Below are 21,438 nucleotides of genomic sequence, written 5' to 3'. Positions count from 1 at the left end.
AATTTGAACACTCGGTGGTTTGCGGCGGCTTTTAACTAAGTATTATCGCTTGTCACAAGTTACATATTAAGCCAGGAGGACTGCTTCTGCATAAAATTTATGATATATGCTGTTGCCATAAATAAAGCAATGTACAAACACTAGCAGTCCTGTAGGAATCCATTTTCTTACAAACTACTTTTGGTGATTTTTTTTGCACAGCTTATATGCGTCACAGAGTAGTTACTGGAAATGAGTGTTTGCTTAAAATTACGTGATCAAAGTGTAAACTTTGTTCAACCAAAATTCATCACGCGGGTTGAGACCGTTGTTGGGTTATGTCGTGTCACAGTGAACAAGCTTTAAACAAACACTCCGCGTTCTTGGTTATTTGTCAGGTTAATGACCCCATAAAACCAACACTGCAAATTTACAAGTCATGCCATGCACTTTTTTTGCCATAAATAATTACTTCAATAAGTGTTAAATGCACATATTGCTCTATTACTTAGTCTACCAAGCTACATTGCAAAGTTTAATAGCCTATATATATTGTGTTTAACTGTGAATCCATTCATAACCGAAACCAATTTGGCGCAAAAAATTAAAGAAATAGTATTTACTATTTACTGAGAGCTTAAATGTTAGGTTCCGATTCCTTGGCTTACATCCTGGGAAGACTACGCAATAGGGTCCTTGAGGGAGAAAAATATACTGAATTGAAGACCTTTTTTACTGGAGATCACATTATATTATCTGTGGAACCCAGCCTTTATGATAGAAATCCCTTAGTTTTGAAGCAAACAATGATGTTTTTGAGTTTTTGAGGTGTCCTGTGGATGCCTTGGTGCGTCGAATCAACTGCACCCCAGCTCGTTGGGCCTGCTTTGCAGTTAGGACCCGAGTAAAAGAAAGGATGAGCCAAACCAGAAAGATTCTGACCGAATCCGAATATTTTATTGACGTCATAAATTTCCATATTGTTCATAAAAAAATCACATGTGTCGTTGATATGTTGGGTATAGAAACGTATAATTTTCATCTAATGTCGTTATTTTTTGCGTTAAAGTTGCCAGTGTTTACTCCGTATATAATCCCTTCCAAATGACAAATTTAATTTTTATTAAAACACAATAAACGTTTTTTTTTTTTTTTTCAAAGAAAAGTGGTTGGATTTATCCTAACTTAATTAATTTGTGAAATTCATCGTATCCTTGCTTGGGCGTCTGTCTCCAAAAATATCATGATTTTGTTGGTGCCCACCATGTTTCATGATTGCTTGTCATGCGTACCGGTACATTAACTTTTCCAGCAAACTAAAAATGAATCGATTTGTCCGAAAATATCAACATATCACGTGATTAAACTGTAACCTGCCAATTTTTAATTCGTTATTATTATTATTGTTAATGCTTTGTATTATATAAAAATATTTTTTTGTATTAAAGTTTTGTCTATAAATCCGAAAATCAGCAATTTTTGGTAAAAACCTAAATTAAAAAATAATCTTGTGATTTGTTACCCTGTAGGCATAAAAAACGCCGAATGGTTCTATGTGTGGGTAATTACCGATGCTTGGTTTCCTGGCAAAGGAAACGTTTGCCTTATTTGATTTTCAAGATTATCTTGCGGTTTCCTTTGTTGCTTATCACTCTGTATCCCTCTGTTGTCACCTGTGGAAGGACAATATTGTTGTTTTTGAATCGTTTTTCCTATATTTTATTTGATTCATATTATCTTTAATGTGTTCCGCCGTGTATTAAGCAGCGTAACATTACAGCGAAAATAAAACAAAGCCACAATGGAGGATAATCAAGTAGAGGTAAGATCATACCCGAAAACTGCAACATTTTTATGCATTAAACCAATCTATGAATTTATTTGCAGAAAATGGCCGAAGTATTTCGTTGCTTCATATGCATGAGCAAAGTGCGTGATGCTCGGCTGTGCCCCCACTGCTCTAAACTCTGTTGTTATCTTTGCATCAGGGTAGGTGAAAAATAACTTTTTTATGATTTATAGGTTAATGACTGTCTTACTTATGATTTTTTTGCAGCGTTGGCTGACTGAACAGAGGCAACAGTGTCCACATTGCCGGTTAGCTTTTCGTAATATTATTTTTAATGTATATTTGTTGTTGCATGCTCAAGGGTTTTTGGACTAATTAGCAACAATCTTTTCAGCAGTTTTGTTGCAAATTGTATCAAGATTGCTATTTCCTCAGGAACTTAAAAAACATTGTGATATTTTTTGTTCCATACTATTACTTCTAATATTTACTGTTCACTAATGTTCATGTATCAAGAAGTTTTATTTGTGCAGAGCATCTTTACAACTGAATGAGTTAGTGAATTGTCGATGGGCGGAAGAGTTAACACAACAACTTGACACATTGCGAGTTCCCATCAAACCTGGAAGCTCTTTGCTTGGTGCCAACTCATCTCATAGTATAGAAGAGAAGAAAGACAGGTGAGATGAAAGAGGAAGTTTTAGATATGGATCATATGGGGTCATAAAAATGACTCTCCTGTCTGCTTGGCTGGTTGCAATGAAATTTACTGCCTCACTACTTTAGTGAGTAAATGGAGTTTGTTGTTAATGTGCTGTCATTATTTAAAGGTGTGAAATGCATCAGGAAAAGCTCAGTGTATTTTGTTGGACTTGTCAGCTGTGTATTTGTCATCAATGCGCTCTATGGGGAGGCACAGTAAGTTGTTCAAGCGTAATTGCTTTTAATTATTGTTACATTTCCAAAATCATTATTTTTTGTGTTTTGCAGCATGGTGGTCACACCTTTAAACCTTTGGCTGAAATCTATGAACACCATTTGTCACAAATTGCTGATGAGGAAAATGCTATTCGGAGAAGACTGATGGAATTAATATCCTTGGTGCAGGTCAATAGTTTCCAACTTTCTGAATGCTTTATGTTTTCAACTTCTTATAACCCATGACACTTTCAACAGGATGTGGAAAGGAATGTAGAAAGTGTACGATCAGCAAAAGATGAAAGGGTTCGTGAAATCCGAAATGCCGTTGAAATGATGATTGCCAGGTTAATGTTTGTTTGCATTTCATATCAGTTATTTTGTGTTTCTGTATAAATAGATTGTTTACTGTTACAGTTGAAGCAGTCATTTTAAAAGTGCAATGCACACGTGGAAAGCTAACACATCTCTGTTACATAGGTTGGATGGGCAGCTGAAAAGCAAGCTGATTACACTTATGGGACAGAAGAATCAATTAACACAGGAAACTGAAATGCTTGAAAGTGTTTTGAAGGAAGTTGAACACCAGGTTTGTCAAAATATTGGTGTTCTTACCACAAAAAATGTGCAATAATGTCCAAATATAAACTGTTTCACCTTATATAAATACTGTTTACCATGTTACAAGCAGGTTTGGGGAAGGTGTATATCATATGGTTTTAAAAAATTTATGAAAAGCAACAGAGTCAATAATGTTTAATGTCAAAGTGGAAGTCTAGCCGACTTTTCAGCTGACAACATCATTATAAGTCACACCATAGCTGCACTGATGAAATTTATTAGATTGAAACAGTTTCCCTGTCTGCAGCTTACCATAAAAGAAACATATTTATGTTACTTGATAAAATATAAGTGCAAAAGAACCGTGAATTTGGCAGCATGTGGCAAAAATGACACTTCTCTCACTGAAGGGAAAAAAATGTGTTACAGGGTAGGAATGGATAATGGAGGCCTTTTCTGTGGTTGTTTGTTATGTAAAGTGGAAAACTTATTTTGAAATTAGTCCCTTGGTTGTGCTAAGCAAGGTCTATGACATGAGTATAGTTTTTTTGAACAATTTTAATTGTGCGGCCCCCTTGCCATTTGAAGCTAATTTGGCAATTTACCAGTTTTTCAACATCCAGTCACTTGACCACAAGGTGCAAAAGAACCTTATGATAGTTATAACATTGTGATTTACTCTTTTACATTTAAGTTATTTTCATCTGCTTCTTTTAAATGACATAAGCAGTTCATGACAAGAAAGTTTGTTTAGATTGTCATATTAGTCATTTTTGACCACAGCTGAGAGGCTGAACATTTTTGAGGAGAAATTCAAATTGTGGATGGTATAAATAAACTTAATTTCCTCCCACGAATGTCTCTGCAGTTTGTTTCAGTTTCACAGAAAAGTTCACTTACGGCTGGTTGTGGCAAATGGTTTAATTGAAATATTGGCCTCTGTATATCATGTGGTTGAAGTGCATTAGTAAAATAGAATGTACCAGTACTGAATGCTCTGTTGTTTTGCAGATGGGTTCTTGTTCTAAAAGTGAACTTATATCACGATCGCATGACATGCTTGAGATGTTTCGGGCGATCCACAAAAAGCCAATGGCTTCCTTCGTGTCAGCATCGGTTCCTCCAGACTTTACAAGTGAATTAGTTCCGCCATATGATTCAACAACATTTACTCTGACTCGATTCAGGTAATTGACTCAACTGTGGCCACAAATGTTTTGGACTTTGATGAATTTTGGTGACTTTCAACTTGTTTACGTAATATTTCAGCGATCTTAGTTGTTATTTGTTTGCAGCCAACTTCAGCAAAGTGCAGATCCAGTTTATTCAAAACCATTGAATGTATCTGGGCTCAGTTGGAGACTCAAAATTTACCCGGTAAGTAAATTTAATTAGATGAAATCTGGAATGAATCTAATAATATAAACTAACACAGCTACAACAGTTTTTTGTTGTTGTTATCGTTTAAATACAAAACCCAGGCAGCATTTTTATTTCTTCGAAAATACGACATTACTACTACTCACCAGTGCGCAAGTTCTGTTCAATTGGTTAAAAACTTTCACACAAAAGAAGCAAACATTCTGAATAAATCTTTGAACCAGGATGGAAATGGCGTGGTACGGGGTAATTACCTTTCGGTGTTTCTTGAACTTTCTGTCGGTCTTTCGGAGACCTCCAAGTACGAATATCGCATAGAAATGGTGCATCTGGCCAGCAATGACCCGTCCAGAAACATCGTGCGAGAATTTGCCAGCGAGTTTGACGTGGGAGAATGTTGGTATGTTTCTCGTTACGGGCATTTAATGAAAAACGATCAATTCATTCTTATTTGAAGGGGCTATAACCGATTTTTTCGACTGGACCTTTTAACACAGGAAGGTTACCTGGATTCAACGACAGATACGCTTGTATTGAAGTTTCAGGTGAGGATCGCATATTATTTTGCTGTTAAGCGTCTGGTGTCTTATACACTTTTTTTCTGCAAGAATCCCCATTTCAAAACGAAATGTAATAATTGTTTTGAAATGAAGATTCTTGTAGACAGCAGTGAGGGTCGTCTGACGTCTGATAAATCTTGTATTTTTGCGTTTTCTGTTAGCTTCAACCTCTACCAGATCTCTTAAGGCTAAATGTGCGTCACCTTGTCTTTAAATTGCCTGAGCATGTAATATTACGCAGGTCCGAGCTCCCACCTTTCACCAAAAATGCCGCGATCAGAACTGGCATATCAACCACTTGGAGCAGCAACAAGCTCAGCACATTGAACAGATCCGGAATCTAAAAGATAGATTGGCGATTGAAGCCGCCAGGGCGAACCGCTCTGATTGTAACAACACTCACATCGCACACAAAGGCACGAGCAGGATTCAGGTATTTTTTAACATCTTTGAGGCTGTATTAAGGTCCAGACATATTACACTTTAATAATCTGTCCTTCTGGCACAATTAACGTGACTTTGATTGACCGACGATTCATCTGCTATTCAGCTAGACTTCATGGTAAAGGTGAAGCTTAACTGAATAGCAAGTGAAGCGTCGGTCAATAAAAGTCACGTTAATTGTGCCAGAAGGACAGATTATTAAAAGTAAAAAAAAAATATATATACATATTGAGGTCAAATGTAATCTCTAAAGTAGACAGAATCTAGCCCCTGATGTGGCACTGTCTTAAAACCAGTGTTTCTGATTATATTGAGGTCATTTGCATTAGAAATTTATGGCACGGTTTTTGGCCCGACACGAAGTTGATAATTTTTCATTTGAAATTAATTGTCCAAGTGTATATATGCTTCCACATTTTCTTTTCGCAGTGCAGTATTTTGCAATTCTCTTTTCCCTTATCCTGTTAACAAATACTTTCAGACAAACGCTGACACCACGTCTGGTGTTTTAGTGACCGGTCAACAACCGAACGAGCATGATATCGCTGATACTACTGAACCTGCTTACCAGAATGAAGCGGCTCAAACCAGTTTAATTGTGGAAGAAATTCCACTGCAAAACAATGAAGGAGATGTGATTGCCGAGGTGCGTGTGTGATTTGGATTTGTCTTGTAACCCGCTACCCGTAGACAGGAGGCAATGCGAACTAAAATAGTTTTTGAAATGGACATGGCTCTATGGATCAATATAAACATTGTGTAATGAAGCAAAAAATTTTCACGCATGGTCAAAACGAAAAAAATCATACTTGTGGCCACCTTAAACCAAGTATTGTTTGACCAACAAAACCATTGTTTTCTTTCCAAACCTGATTAAAAACATGGTTTCGAGTTCTGCATCAAAGGTATCAGATAAACCACAAAAGTCGGCGCAAAACGATTTACACTGGATTAATAAATTTTGTTGAGCAGGAAGGGAGGACTGAAGATATTTCAACTCCCAACGCTGAGGAGAACGACAACGAATCAGATGCGACAGCAACCACAGATCTTGAAGAGGAACTTGCATCAGTGTCCATCGGTATATTTCTTTCTTGAATTTATCAATTAATTGAGCATTTTGGGGAGTTGTTTTATATCAGTGTTTTCCCAACTTAATCAAAAACCAAGCTCAATTTTTATAAAATAGTATTGTTTGTTCAAATGCTCCTTTGGCCCACAGTTTGGAAACCACTTTTAAATGTAACAAACCTTCCTACCTTGCTAAGTCGGTAACGCTCATATTTTGTCAAGCAGCCACGCTTATTTCGATCGTTCGTTGATGCCAAAGTTGACAAAAATTAGGTTTTGCTCTTACCTTTATTTTGGGACATCCGAAAGTTTGTATCGTTTGTTTATACTGGGAAAAAAATCATGCCTTGCACTGCAGACGATGATTTGAGCGAATGGGAAATTGAAGAGGAATCGGTTCTAGTTGGAGACGGAGAAGCTGATGGAGAAGATTACGTGACTGAAAGAGAGGGTCAACTAGCGACCACTTCACTCTATGAAGAAAACGACGTGGATGACGAAACAATGTTAGATTTTATTATTTTTACGTTGATATAAAGTTGCACTGACTTTATGTTGGAGAGGATTGCTTTGTGAAACTTGGACAGATAAACTCATGCCCTGTGATCACTGTCAATGATAAACAAACCAATACACAAACGGCGTAGAAACAAATGCGATACTGCGTGAGTTCCATGCAGAACAGATTTTGCCATTTTTATTTTATGTGATACTTGGTTGTACGCAGTTTATTAAATGTGTATTTTACAAGGTCCGGCGAAAACGATGTGGAAAATATGGCGATGAATGGAAGTTCTGGCGTGGATGAAACTCTGGATATTTTCAGTGCCCTTTCGTTCGCCCCTGGCACTAGGTAAACTCCCTGGCAAAAAAACGTCAAAAATTGAACCTCCAACTTTCATTGCAACGTTTTTGGTTTTCCAGCAACAACTCGTGGAATTCGCCCAACCTTACAACCAATGAGAGTGTGTATTGGTCACGTGGTCACGGAGCTAAGCCCGCAGGAGGCCGCCGCTTTGGTCGGATTTCCAGCAGAGCAAAGGTATCCATTGTTTTAGGCAAATAAGCAAGTCCAGTTCAAAAGGTCAAATTATTCGTATTTCAGTACATACGTTCTCACGTGTCTCGACGCCCGCCTGTGATTGGTCAATCACTGCCTCACTCTCCGCGTTCTGGCAAAAGCGAAAAGCTGAACACGACGGACGGATCGTCCGGGTCGCATAGCAGATCTTCGAGAAAACACAATAAAAAGCAACGGTATGAATGCCTTGTTGGCTTGATTTACCTATATGCCGTTTTATTTTTACCGTTTAAATATAATTATTTAAAGTGGGGTTTGTAGTATAGCGACGATTTCACATCTGCAAGTTCTTAATATTATGCAACTGTTTGGATGTATCCATTAAATTAGGGCCTCCAAACTTTTTGTAAGGCGCCCCCACTTTGAAAAGAATTTTTTGTACGACCCGTACACACTGAACAACTATTACTCTGGTTAACAACTATCGCTGTAAAATACGTCATTGTCCCACACGCCAATTTCTTCACGACCCAAAAATACATTTGGCGACTTCCAATGTGGTCGCGACCCATAGTTTAGGAAGCCTTGCATTTGTAAACCATAAAAATGGAACCGTAAAATGTTTCTCTACCTATTTGTAACTTCAACAACACTAAAATTCAGTAATCTTACAAACAAGCATTTGCCGCACGTCTAATACTCCATAGTCTGATAAGAGCAACAAAGGTCGCATTGATGTAAATCCGAGAGGAAACCACCGAATACCTCTGTGGTAACCTCGGTTTAATGTACACAAACCGCCATGGGAGAGGCAGATGTTTGCTTTCCCAATAAACTCATGGTTTCAGCACGCCAGGAGCATGCGCCGGTCGCAAGGCTTCGATTCAGCAGCAAGCAAACTCCATATTCCGGCTCTTAGAGTTGTCGAAAGATCAAGGGGTGAGTTCATTGTTATCTTTCCGCTTGTCCACTTTGCGTTTCGACCAATCGCAGTAAGTCTTGCTTGCAGATTGTTTTTAGTGTTCTTTGTACATCTAATTAGGTCTTCACACTTCTAAGGCGTTTGTGGTGCAACAAGTGACAGTATCGTACAATTAGTAATATCCAATCATACGCAGACGCCTCAAGATGAAGTTCCAACCACTTCCAAGTTTGTTCCAAGTTCCACAGCCTCCACACTGCTCTCATCCGGTTCGTCATTTTTCTCATCCGCTTCTTCTGCCCTTTCAACGAATTCGTCGAGCGATTCGAGTAAGTTCCCTCGCAACCTCGTCAGAGCTTCAGTAACTGATTACGGATATTAAACCATTTTTTGCACAGGTCGACCTGACAGTGGAGACCAAAGACGAAAGTGGGCGAGGGATAACCACGTGTTCAGAGATTTGCAGGTTTGTCATGTGTTGCTTGCAGTAATTACGAGTTAGAGTTCGCACTTACATTTCATTAAGTTTTTTTGCGATCTCAATGCAATGTTAGGCGTAATGCGAGCGAGCGTAGATTTATATATCAGCGGGCAAATTATTGCGAAACGTTTTTGTGTCGTTGCTTTCGGTTGTATGTTTGTTGCCACTTATGTAGGCCAGGACAAATTTGATAAAGCAAGGAGATTTCAGAAAAATATAGCCTGGAAGTTTGCGTTTTTAACCTTGCTTTTCGCTTCATGTTCTTCGTAAGTAACCGCAGCATTATTGCGTAACCTTCCCCTAAAACTATTTTTAATTTTCTGCCATCAGTCAATTTATTTCGTCGTTTCAGGACCAACTGTCGGATCTTGCTAGCACCGTTGCGGCCGCCACCAGCTGCATAAACTCAGCTCGCTCACCGCGGAAAAGTCCGCGCAAGCAGACAAACCTCGCCACATCATTGTCCGAACCTGCCACTCCCACCAACAAACTAAAAACTTCCAAGTCGGATGAATCATTCCAGCGGATCAAAGTAAAACCTCTTGCAACCCGATCCAAGGTTCAGCCAATTTCCTTCATACATTATTCGTATCGCCCTTTACGAAAGAACAATTATCGTCTGTTCAAGTTGCCTATATTATTTCCAAGGAATACTGTTATTTGTTTTGAGACGAATTCGTACAATCTTTCATAGCCGTGTGTCGCATTCAATCAAATTAGTTACAACCTATTACGCATACGTAGTCGTTGCTTGTTCTTAATGCGCTTTTAATCCTCAGACAATTTTGGATTTCGAACTGCAAATATTGTCTGTTCAGTTGATTTATTTACAGTTCGCGAGAAATTGTGCTAGTAAGTTAGTGATTTGGTTGTTTGGGAATTAAAACGTATGTAACGGAATCAGGCTGTTGAAACAAACAGAAATAAACCTAGTTCTCTTTGTTATTCAGACAACGCCGACATCTTCGATAGACGCAACAACCAACTGTCACGAAACTGGCCGAACTTCACCAGCAAAACAGGCGGCCGTCTTTAAATGGACCGGTAGGCCTTACAACACTTTATACCATGTGGGTCTTGTAAATTGTCAACCTGCTAATCTCGTAGCAGATTCGACGGCGTACAGTCCACTGCGTTCGCCCACACGGAAGGTTGGTGGCATCAGTTTGCCCAAATCACCCGATTCGGTTCGCAGATCACTCGTGGGTGTATTTGATGCACGAAACTACACCAATGGAGACTCTGCAGGTAACCTGATGATATATTTATGATCAGCTTTTTTCTATAGTTTTTCTATAGTAAAAGTTATAGTTTACAACCGTCGAACCTGGTATTGTTATTGTGGATATCTTGAATCGAACAGGTTTTTGCCGCAGAAATTAAACATATACACTTGCCCAGTTATGCCAACTAGAAAACGTAAGTTTTTTTATAGGAGTATCCAGCAAGCTCAATGGCCCACCCATATATTCTGGCAACAAGGTAAGTTTTATTTGAATATGTGAAATGGATGTATTCTGGAACTTGTACTCTTATTGTATTTCTTTTTAAAGTTGCCTTCCACATCAGTCGGAATCTCAATGGATCAACTCACTGCTGCCCTAACAACACTGTCCACAGCTGGGTATATGTCCACTATTCGGTGCCAAATACAAATGAAATTTAGCAAATTAATATTAGTTTAGATTTCCAAACTGAAACATTATAAAACTCCATTTTACAGTCATTTGGGTGCGAGATAAACTTATTTTTCGCACGTTTTAGTTTTGTAATGTGATGGTAAAATTACTATACGCTTAGATCTAAAACGAAACCGAAGCCTGAAATTCCGCCGAAGCCTTCTTTCGCCTACAAGACTGCATCACTAGGTACGTTATTTTATCGTCTCTTGAACCACCGAATGCACGTACGTGTTAACCGCTGCAATAATTTGTAGACCGCCGAAATTTGCGTCACGGAGGGGAATGCGGGGACGCATCCACGTCAAACGGAATCGGTTTGCTTGTTCAAGGCCGGCGTTCCAAGCCTGGAAGTCCAGAAAAACGTCACTCAGACAGCTTCGCTCACGCCAGTTTGATTTCTATACTTGAGGGAAGAAACCCACAAAACAACTACGGGGATTTTGACAGGTCGCTTCTTGCCCACCAAAGCGAAGTAGCGACATCCAGCGACACACTTGAGGCGTTTATGCAAGGCGCTAGGTAGGGGTAGGAACAAAATTTGGCAAAGCTCTTGTTTCGGAGCGATCTTTCCAATCCATCTCACAGGATGTTGAATTTTCAAAATTTACTGAAATTTGAATTTATTTACAAACAAAAAAACAAAACCAAAGCATTACCTGCAGTATATTCTTTAATATATTTAAGTGTAGGAAAACATTATTCTCGGGTAGCGTGATTTTTTTCATGGGTGCTTTTTATCTTGCAGTTCTGCTTTGGACATGGCAGACGATGATGTCATAGAATCAAACGGTATTTAAATGTTTTAATTGAACTGTCACATAAAATGCAAATGTGAGTAATAATTTTTTTTTTTTTAAGGTTCAGAACACCCATCACGTACTCCCACAAACCAAACAGGTGAATTTTTATGTGGTTTGGAGATGTCTTTCTTTTTTAAAGACTTCCCCAGATAAGAATTTGGGAATCCTGTCCTTTTGGAAACTATTTAAACATATGTATTTTTTGGAGTAAATAAATAAAGTAGCGTCTGCTGTTTTTATAACGTTTTGGTAAATTTTTTGAAGCTACGGAACCTGAGGGATTGGACATTATTTATTTGATGGGAAGTGCTGCATCTCCAACCAGTCCCACAACCGAAAGTTTACTGTCAGTGTCTGACGAAGAAACTCACCCCAGTCCATCAAAGTAATCCACAAAGAGGCACTTTATTGTTGCACTGCTTCATATATAAACACATTATAGTAGCAAACTTCGGTGAGCGACATGTGCTAAATCGTTTTGATGCTGGTGCTATTTTTTGTGAAGTTTGAAGTGCTGTTGGTTCTGCTTTTGTATTTTTTCACCTTTGTGCTGTGTTTTACCTACTTTCCACCAAACACTGTTTTATATGTTGACAGCTGCAGAAAAAATGCGCTGGATAGTTTTTCTGGTGCTACATTTGGTTACCGACTGCTGTGCTACAAAAATAATAAATATTACAGCTTATTAAATTTTGTTCTTTGTCCTTATATTTCAGTGGTCTTTTGAAGCAAATTATGGGTAGAACTTCAACAGATAACCGAAACAAAACAAAAATATTTGGCACATGATTTTTCGCATGAGTAGACACAATGCTTTCAGAGAAATTAACGGAGTCGTCAGAGTAAAATGACGTCTTATCTTTTTCGAAGATAAACCGAAGAGACGTTGTTTACAATAATTATAAAATGCAAAACAATGGCGCAAAAGGCATTCATGTCATGTGGTTTTTTAAATGGTTTAATAGCCTATAATGATTTAGTTAATTTCTTATATGCTGGGTATTAGACCACACTCCACACAAAAAGCAATAGGCTATACTTTTTTGATAATTTTTTTTTTGTGTTTGAGACAGAGGTGTGCAAGCTTTAGTCTGCAATCCGAATTTTGTGAAGTAGTAAGCTCCTGTTATTTATTTGCGTAGAGTGCTACCTGGGCCCTAAAATCAATTAAAAACTACTCATATCTTTTTTCATGCAACTCGGGACAATGTAAGTGTACAGTTCACACAGCAAATGCAAGTTCATCATGAGAAATGCAAAATTGGCATATGGTTTAATGTGGCTAGGTTTGTAGGATTTGTTTGGCCTGGCTGCGTCAAAGGTTGCACTCTTGCACACTCTGTATTAACACACCAAGTTAAACCTAATATCTGTCCTTAACCCCTTGTTGCTAAAAGGTATATGATTTTATAGACCACCCCAAACAGTATGAAGTCTGACCCGGATTTATGCCACATGGTCAATAATGGCATAATCTGTATTAAGGATATGTCAAGCTGTATCACATGATCATTAACTTGCAATTCAACTGTGTATAAAATAATGAAGTAGGTATAGTACAAGGCTCCATAAGTAGCATGAATAGTTGCTGCAAGCCTAATTGCAGAGAATGACGTGAGCGGAGGATTTATTAAAATTTTCGCATATGTTATCGGCAAACTGTACAAAAACAATTAGCTAATGCAGTAAGATACGAAAAATGTCAGTTTGTCTGTGCAAAATCAGCACAATTGATATTTGCCGAAAAAAATTCTCCGCGAAAAAACTTTCCAATCTGGGAAGCAAGCAAAGTAACTGAAATAATGTCAAGGTGTTTAGTAGGTATAAATTTTAGATTGGAAAGATTTGTATCCTTTTTTCAATCAAAAAGGTGTACAACATTGTAATAGAACAGTAAAGTGTTTCAGTTTACAGACTCAGATCTTCAAAATTGTTTATTAAATATATGTTTTGCACACAGGTTTAATAATATTATTTCAATTATGAATGTGTTATCACTTTAATTTCATCAAACTTGATTATCCTGCCTCCATCAAGTAAAAGCAATGTCAAGTGAGGCTTCATCTATTCTTCCAAGTACCAAGGCACCAAAAACTTTTAAATCATCCCTGGGTGTTGCTCTATCTTGCCTAGGAGCTGCTGTTGGCACTGGTAACATATGGAGGTACCCAAGAATAGTTGCCAACAACACTGGTGAAAATGGAGCACTTGCGTTTATAATTATTTGGTTTCTTTTCCTTTTTACTTGGTCCATTCCACTGCTCCTTGTAGAGTATGGAGCTGGTCGCTACACAAAATGTGCAACAATTCTCACTTTCAAGAAGATGGTTGGGCCTAAGGCAATGTGGTGTGGGGCATTTATTGGTTTTGTTAACTTTGCCATTGCCAGTTACTACGCTGTCATCTGTGGTTGGTGTGCATACTATTTTGTTTACTTCATTGCAAATGACTTGCCCTCCAAACTGGAGGAAAGCAAGGTAATTTTTACTGACTTTGCTGATGTGTCAGCATGGCCTGTACTTTTCCAGGCAATTGTTATTATCTTAGGTGGAGTATGTGTTCTTGCTGGTGTGCGATCAATTGAACCAGTGATGATGGTGATGGTGCCATCTCTTCTTTGCCTTATGGTCGCATCGTTCATATACTCTCTTACACTAGAGTATTCTTCTATTGGCATCAAGCATTTGTTTAACATGGATTGGGAGGTGTTTAAAAGTCCCAAAACATGGATTGAGGCCCTAACCCAGAATGCATGGGACACTGGGGCAGCTCAGGGTGTACTACTTGTGTATGCAACTTACCTTGGTAAAGAACATGGCGTTGTGAGATATGGTACAGTCATACCATCTATTAACAACTTTCTCAGCTTCATGATGGCCATTACAATGTTTTCAACTATTTTTTCGGTACAAATCACCTTGGATCCCACTATTACAGTTAACCAAGTTCTTGACTCATTCGCATACAATGCTCCTGGCAATACTGGGCTAACTTTTATTTGGATCCCATTACTATATTCTACACTTTCTATAGGCCGTGCAGTTACTGTTCTCTTCTTTTTGTGCTTGTTTCTCGCTGGTTTTTCTTCCCAAATCAGCTTAATAGAAGCTTCATGTCACCAACTTGTTGATCTGAAAGTACCACGAAAAGTAGCGGTTCCTGTAATTTGCTTTCTGATGTTTTTGTTTGGTTTAGGCAGTACCCTAAACTTGCACTTTCTCGTCAATCAAGATTTTGTGTGGGGCTCTGCAATCGTTGTAAGTGGATCAATGCTTTTGTTTCTTCTTTATTCCTTTGGTGTTTCCAAATTCCGCCAGGAGGTCATTAATGGCTATGGAGATGGCAGCGATTGGGTCTTGCCTAAATTTTGGGAATGGATTATCTGGATCCTCATTCCTATTCAAATTGTTGCTATCTTTGTTTGGTGGATAATAAATAATGTTATGGATAAAGAACATATCTGGTATGAGATTGGAGAGGAAACACTCTTATCTGCACTGCTCCAATGGTTTGTGGTGTTAGCCATTCTGATCATCTTATGCTTCTTGTACATTAGGTATGCAGAAAAAATACTTCCTCGTTTGTATGTTATACCGGGACTATCCAATGTTGCTCTGCCAGCTGTGTCAACCATGACCCAAAATGAGTTGTTCGTTGGGACTGATTTAGAGCTTGATCATCTTGATAATCCATCGTTAGTTGAGGCTTCTTTGCCTGGAAAGTAATTGAAATATTAAAATAGTTGTGTCTTCAATACAGATTATGTCTGTCATGCACTTATAAATCTCAGAATGTTGTGAGTGTTGCATATATGTTAAATTTTCTGAATCAAAACTTTTTTATTGCCTATAATGTTTTTGTTGACAAAAATTGTTGATCTTTCTTAGCATAAAGGTAGCAGGTGTAATAAACTAGGTTTTATATCCCCGTTTCTATTATCATATATTATGTACCCACTGTCACAATGAATGTATCTGACGTACCATATATCGTAAGCTGTATATTATTGATAGAAAATTTCTGTTGTTTTGTGAGAGAATATTCTTAAAAGGTTATTACAACATATATCTTTTTTCTGTACTGTCTGTTGAAGTAACCCATTATCTGTTTAAGTAACACAAATAAACTACAATTTACGCAACATGCACAAGATGATATCCATACACATGCCTACTATACCATTTACCTATTTATCTTGCATTGTGATTGCCGTTGTTGAAACGTACAGTTTCTCATCTATGCATTATTAAGCACTTTATGTGGTTATCTGTTGGACAAACAATATATGTTTATTTTTCATTGCCTTTCTTGTGATCAAGTAACCTTGAGGACAAATCGTACTTGTTAATGTGTGGAAATATCATGTTATTTTTTGCAAATGCTTACAGAGCTGTATGTTTAAATTTAGTCATTTAAGCTGCTTAAAGGTTGTGTTTTTGGCATGTGTTCCAATATTCTTTTGTTTTGTGCATATTATAATAATGTAGGCTTTGAAGTTTGGAGACTAGATTCCATAGGGCTTGAAAAAATCCTGTTGGTGAGAATGCAACAAGACCTTCCACTTTGATGACTTCAACTAGACAACATATATATTAAAGTGAGTGAAAAACTCAATTCCTCAAATTATTTGCTACCTTTTTTGTTGTGTATGACAGCCAACATCTGGGTTTAGTTTTATAATTTATTTTTGTTTTTTAAAGTAAAATTTAATGCAATAGCAATACGTCAGATTTGGACAATACACCAAGTATTTTTGATGCAGGACATTCCACTACAGAAAAGGGCATGCTCAGTGCAGCCTGGGACTGGTATTATGGTTCCAATGAGGAGTTCCTGCTTGCCAACTGCCAATTTGAGAAACCATATAACGTGAAAAACAACAAAAATGCAGAGGGCAAGAAGGTCATCAGACCAGGTTCTCTTGAAGATGGAATTGTTGTCAATATTTTCACCACGGCCCAACCAAATAAACAGCAGCAGCAACTTGCTGGATTGGAACAGTGTGCACAGGTAGAATACCTTTGATATGTTTATATCATTAAGTCTTGCCATAAGTCGGACATAAAATATTTAGATAAGGATTTTTTTTAGATTTTACCAAAAATTATTAATTTTTCTATTATTTTTGTCAGTTACTAACACAACACAGTTTTTGATTTATAAACCTTTTTGGAATTATAGAAACTTCTTTATGCTAATTGATTGTTCACCAACAGAATTTGAAGATTTTAAGACATCCGAACATTTTGCGCTTTATGGGCTGCGCCAGTGTTGAGTCAGAAATTCACCTTGTTACTGAGCGAGCATTCCCACTTAACTACGTACTGAAGGAAACTGATGCCCATGAGATTTGCAGTGGTTTGCATGATATTGCCCTTGCATTAAAGTTTATTCATGAAAAGGTGAGTATAGTATACCTGTCAGTTTGCATCTAACATAGCACATGTTACAAAAATATGTGATGATTAATGATTGTGAAATGATGATTGAAACTTGTGGTTATTCTGTTGTATTTATGGATTACCTATGGTGCATTCCCTCTCTTTTTTGCCAGCAGCATTCTTACTCTAAATCTGCTAATGCAGGAAATTACCGTTGCCAGATGCCATTACAAATTGCTCACGACTTGACATCATAAACATTTGTCTGCAGGCTTCTGTTACTCACAACAATGTGTCCACCGAAAGTATCTACGTCACCGAATGCGGGACGTGGAAGCTTGGAGACTTCGACTATGCATGTTTATTTAAACAACAAACCAAGGAGAATTTAAAGCTCTTGCATAAAACAGGTTGCGTTGTCGCACCAGAGGAAAAGGTGAGTTGTGTGTTATAATGTGCTCATCAATGTTATTTACCAAACTTGCACATTTTGTGCAGAATTTGTCCGCATTAAAAGTCCCGCCAAATACTGAACACGGCCATTGCAGGGATGTTTACTGTTTGGGATTGTTGATTAAAAAGTTCGCTGAACAAATTCGTTTTTCAACCCACCTACCGACGGTAAGCCCAGTTGAAATAATGGTCGCCCTAATCTGGAGGATCTGCAGGAGTTCATTAATAATTTCTTATTCCAGAAATCCTTTTGACAGCCATAGTCTTAGTGTAACTCTTATGTAACTTTAACTTTTATGCATAAATGGGGATCACATGATGTTATGAAGATTATTTTTGTGTGTAGGAAAAGCTTCAAGAAGTTATAACGGACATGACCAGGCCGGATTTTGAAAACAGACCAACAGTTCAAGAAATAATCGCCATGTCCTTGTTTCAATCTCCCTACATTTCTATCGTCAATTTCCTTCAGTCTGTGACCCTTAAAAGTAAAAGCGAAAAGCTGCACTTTTTCAAGTAAGTCCCATATCGACCGTGATCCCACTTTACAACTTCAACTAAACCTAAACCTGTATTGATTTGCACAGAACTCTGATTGATGATTTGAACAAGCATCACATATTCGCCGAAGTGGTCGGTCGACGTTTGGCACCGCTCATATTAACGCCTATAGTTTTAGCGGAACCATGTGCAATAACCCATGTTGTTACTCCATTGTTAACTCCAGCTCGTGACAACAAATCTGAAGGCACGTGATCAAGTTCTTTATTATGACGTAATCCTTTAAACTTCAGTTTGTACAATTTAAAAGCATTAAACTGTCGTTGAAAAAGAATATAGTTTAACGAGGACGTGTTAGTAGTGTAACGAAGAAAAGTGTGGACTGTGCAGTGTTCATTTTGAATTAATGTCTCAAAATATTCATTGTTGTATCTCATTATGGTAAGGATTTAATCTCTGCACAAATGATTAAATTTCTGTTTGTTATTTCGTCAGGCGTCCTTCCCGATGCGGTATTTGCAACTTACGTCATTCCGAAGGTAGTCGAGTTGTTTAAGATGAGGATACTTCACGTGCGTCTTGCTCTCATCGACAACTTCTCAAGATACGTCCACTTGTTCGAGAAAACAGTTTTGACCGACATTGTTCTGCCAGAGGTGAGTACACGACCAAACTCAAGTAACCGATTGATCCAGAATTCCATTTAACCCACGAATGCAAGTCTGTCTATGTGGCACGTTTGATTGCATAAACATCTTTTTCATCAAATTTAGTGCTAAATCCGATAACGTATTTAAAAACTGCATTGTGTTAATGATATGTGTTATGTGCCGTTTTACTTTCACAATATTAAAAAAAAATCTGTAAATAGTTTTCATATTATTTTCTTGCTACAAATGTCGTTTTCACTAACATATCCACTGTACTTCATAACACACAGTTGCTTCATGGCTTGGGAGATTCCAACAACCAACTTGTTCAAGCGAGTCTTCATGCCCTCGCAGATTCTGTATGCGTTGTAGGAGGTGATTTAATTGTTGGAGGTGGAAGGCAAAAATTATTTTCCCTCGGGATTCCAAAGGTGTGTAAATAAATCGTTTGTTTTTTCCAATCATCTGCCCCTTATTAGAAGTGCAGCACATATCAATTATGTATGACATGATTTAAGAATAATGCCTGCAGCATTTTTTAGCATCACACACGATGATTTAAAAAGTTATGATAAAAACCGCTTCAGTATTTGTTTCAAAATTCGATAGTTTACAAATGTTTGTTAACTTTGCGGTAATGCTGCTACATTTTGTCAAATGACTTCGCATGATGCGCCAGCATGCTTGCAGACTAAAATAAATTGACGTCATGTAAGTTAGCGGATGATATGTGTTACACTGTACTTGAAAAATAATATTAAAAATTGCGTTATTTGTGGAAAGCTATTTAAAGTCAGTGTATTTACCAAGTCTTGCGCTTTTGTAGTTTGATGGCAGACCGCTTAACGAAAAGCAGTCTCTAGCTTATGAAGCAAAAGTCCCTCAACGCAAAAGACCCAAACCCAAGGGAAAGGACGTCAAAACTAAGGAACCCCCTTTGCCCGCCACGCTGCTTGAACTTGCCATGCAGAGACCACGCAAGAAGGAAACAAAGAAACCTCTCGTTTCCGAGAAGGTTGCCATGGCGAAACAGAAGCAGTTTGCCAGCTCGCTTTCGGTAAGACGAAAAATTGGACAGTTCTGTCCCCAAGGCGTCTTTTTTTATCTGAAACTAAGTAGAAATGCATTTTCCAAAGCTCTGTTTTGTGTTTGTTTTAATTTTTACAAAACTTTACATTGAATTATTCGTTTTGGTCGTAAGGGTTTCTTGCCACCAGTATTATTGTGTGCTACCACGATGAAAAACTATGTTTCTCAAAACATGATCTTGAATTTAAATCGCATCATTTTTTTACAGGCGAACGTTGTTAGTTCTCTAACAAACGGCACATCGTCTCAAAAACCCGAGGCAGGAACACCTTCAATCAAAACTCAAAACGCCTTCAAATCAGAGAGGCATGAAATGAACGCAATGAAGCCCGCAGTCAAGCAACGACAACAAAGGAAAACTCCAGTTTTACGTCAGGAAGTTGAAACGTGGGCAAGTTCCGACGACCAGAAAAGCGACCAGGAAGCCTGGCCTTCTTTCGACGACGATGAAGAGCCATTGCCTGAGGTTGAAAGCGACCAAAAACAAGTTTCTTCTATCCAAAAACCAGCCACGCGATCGAATTCCCTTTCGGACAAGTCGCCCGAGAAGCGCAAACCCGGAAGGTTAAAGCTTGGAAAAACTCAACCTCGCGAATCGCCACCTGCCCGGAACGGGGCTTCCCCGAAACACGGAGCTTTGGGTAGCGAGTTTGAGATAATGGTCAAGTCACCACCAGCTCCTGTCGTCCAGGCAGCGGAACCCGATTTTTTCGCCGACATGGCTCCGGCCCTCGATCAGGCCAACGTTGTCATGGAGGCAAATCATGTGGTAGTACAGAATGGCGTGGATCTTGGCCTGGATGCGGTGGATGTAAGATCGGTTGATAGCGGGCAAGGAAGCACTATCAGCACTGCCTTCAATGTTGTAGACGATTCCGTGAGTTATGTTCTGGCATTAATACAAATTAATGATACTAAACACTTCATTGAGTTCATTTATATACTTGACGTAATCACCTGGGATATTTGCCAGTTTTTTGCTGGACACCGAAAACTGTTTGTAATTCATTTTTCCAGCATATGATATTATTATTTTTTTTTCAGAATGCTGTTGGTTGGGATGACGATGCAGTATCCTGGGAATGACCATTACCTTAACATCAGTGCAATATTACACCTTGTGCAGTAGCAACACACTCCTGAAAGTACTATGGCAAACTGTTGTACAGTCCTTAATGTTTATGTTGCTTTGCGCCTTTTGTTTTTCTGTGTGCCTTACTGTTGTGGAAGTTGTTACCAGCGACATGTTTTTGTGTGTTGTATTGAAGTATTGTGCCTTTTGTAAAACACTAACATTGGTGTTCTTAGGTCACTAGTGGTAGTAGCGTTATTGTCGCTAAGCGTATGATAATCGTATTTGTAAAGGACACCTTAGTTTTAATTCAGTCCAATAATTTATTTGTTCTATACTTCTATTCTAGAGTTGAACCGACTTATTTCTGGCTGCGGTTTTGTTGTGCGGTGCAGTACGATATGTATGTACGCTTTCGCTTACCTTGTGTTTGTTTAAACCAGTGGTTCTTCGTCTGGAGTCGAGGTTAACTATGTTGAAAGATAGCTGTCAAACATTTTACTCCAAAGTGCTTTCTATAGTTCGAGAACCATTTGTTGAACCTGTTGTTGTGCCAGTAGTTTTGTTGTTACTTTTATGCAGATACAGTTTTCGCACGAACATACAAACACTCAAGGTAACGATTTGTTTTCGTGTGGATAGTTTTCAGCAAGTTACCTCTCAGATGTTCCTACAATTGCGTTG

At 38.2% G+C, this 21,438-nt stretch overlaps 3 protein-coding genes across 3 annotated transcripts; all 3 read left to right on the top strand.

Moving 5' to 3' along the window:
- The first annotated feature begins 1,571 nt into the window (after positions 1-1,571).
- Positions 1,572-12,287, top strand: LOC145903965 (uncharacterized). Its single transcript, XM_082992164.1, has 32 exons — positions 1,572-1,801; positions 1,867-1,968; positions 2,036-2,076; positions 2,302-2,448; positions 2,599-2,686; positions 2,759-2,875; positions 2,945-3,033; positions 3,167-3,275; positions 4,259-4,434; positions 4,543-4,624; positions 4,852-5,027; positions 5,085-5,172; positions 5,429-5,620; positions 6,113-6,277; positions 6,604-6,712; positions 7,061-7,208; positions 7,454-7,555; positions 7,627-7,744; positions 7,808-7,959; positions 8,572-8,662; positions 8,842-8,974; positions 9,044-9,111; positions 9,479-9,685; positions 10,077-10,170; positions 10,234-10,374; positions 10,562-10,608; positions 10,680-10,750; positions 10,927-10,994; positions 11,063-11,327; positions 11,554-11,597; positions 11,667-11,705; positions 11,873-12,287. The coding sequence occupies exons 1-32, from the start codon at positions 1,781-1,783 to the stop codon at positions 11,995-11,997; spliced, it is 3,615 nt and encodes a 1,204-aa protein (XP_082848290.1). The 5' UTR covers positions 1,572-1,780; the 3' UTR covers positions 11,998-12,287.
- A 1,286-nt stretch (positions 12,288-13,573) lies between these two features.
- LOC145901712 (putative sodium-dependent transporter HI_0736) lies at positions 13,574-16,095 on the top strand. The gene has a single exon (XM_082989476.1). The coding sequence runs from the start codon at positions 13,654-13,656 to the stop codon at positions 15,331-15,333; it is 1,680 nt and encodes a 559-aa protein (XP_082845602.1). The 5' UTR covers positions 13,574-13,653; the 3' UTR covers positions 15,334-16,095.
- Positions 16,080-21,361, top strand: LOC145901711 (protein-associating with the carboxyl-terminal domain of ezrin-like). Its single transcript, XM_082989475.1, has 12 exons — positions 16,080-16,205; positions 16,371-16,618; positions 16,825-17,010; positions 17,261-17,425; positions 17,488-17,610; positions 17,789-17,958; positions 18,030-18,190; positions 18,439-18,599; positions 18,884-19,024; positions 19,420-19,650; positions 19,891-20,559; positions 20,727-21,361. Exons 2-12 carry the CDS (start codon positions 16,394-16,396, stop codon positions 20,766-20,768), a joined length of 2,274 nt encoding a protein of 757 aa, XP_082845601.1. The 5' UTR covers positions 16,080-16,205; positions 16,371-16,393; the 3' UTR covers positions 20,769-21,361.
- Positions 21,362-21,438: the final 77 nt, after the last annotated feature.

Source organism: Ascidia mentula, chromosome 5, assembly GCF_947561715.1.
Source record: "Ascidia mentula chromosome 5, kaAscMent1.1, whole genome shotgun sequence".
Classification (NCBI taxonomy): Eukaryota; Metazoa; Chordata; class Ascidiacea; order Phlebobranchia; family Ascidiidae; genus Ascidia; species Ascidia mentula.
The sequence above is the reverse complement of the archived record's forward strand: the minus strand, read 5'-3'. Positions and strand labels throughout refer to the sequence as shown.

Excerpts from the sequence above, each read along its gene's own strand:
- LOC145901711 (XM_082989475.1), top strand. The coding sequence starts at position 16,394 with ATGCTCAGTGCAGCCTGGGACTGGTATTATGGTTCCAATGAGGAGTTC. Across the intron at positions 17,426-17,487 it reads TTGTCGCACCAGAGGAAAAG|AATTTGTCCGCATTAAAAGT; the intron begins GTGAGTTGTGTG and ends CATTTTGTGCAG. Across the intron at positions 19,025-19,419 it reads TTTCCCTCGGGATTCCAAAG|TTTGATGGCAGACCGCTTAA; the intron begins GTGTGTAAATAA and ends GCGCTTTTGTAG.
- LOC145903965 (XM_082992164.1), top strand. The coding sequence starts at position 1,781 with ATGGAGGATAATCAAGTAGAG. Across the intron at positions 8,975-9,043 it reads GAATTCGTCGAGCGATTCGA|GTCGACCTGACAGTGGAGAC; the intron begins GTAAGTTCCCTC and ends TTTTTTGCACAG. Across the intron at positions 10,171-10,233 it reads GGCCGTCTTTAAATGGACCG|CAGATTCGACGGCGTACAGT; the intron begins GTAGGCCTTACA and ends CTAATCTCGTAG.
- LOC145901712 (XM_082989476.1), top strand. The coding sequence starts at position 13,654 with ATGTCAAGTGAGGCTTCATCTATTCTTCCAAGTACCAAGGCACCAAAA.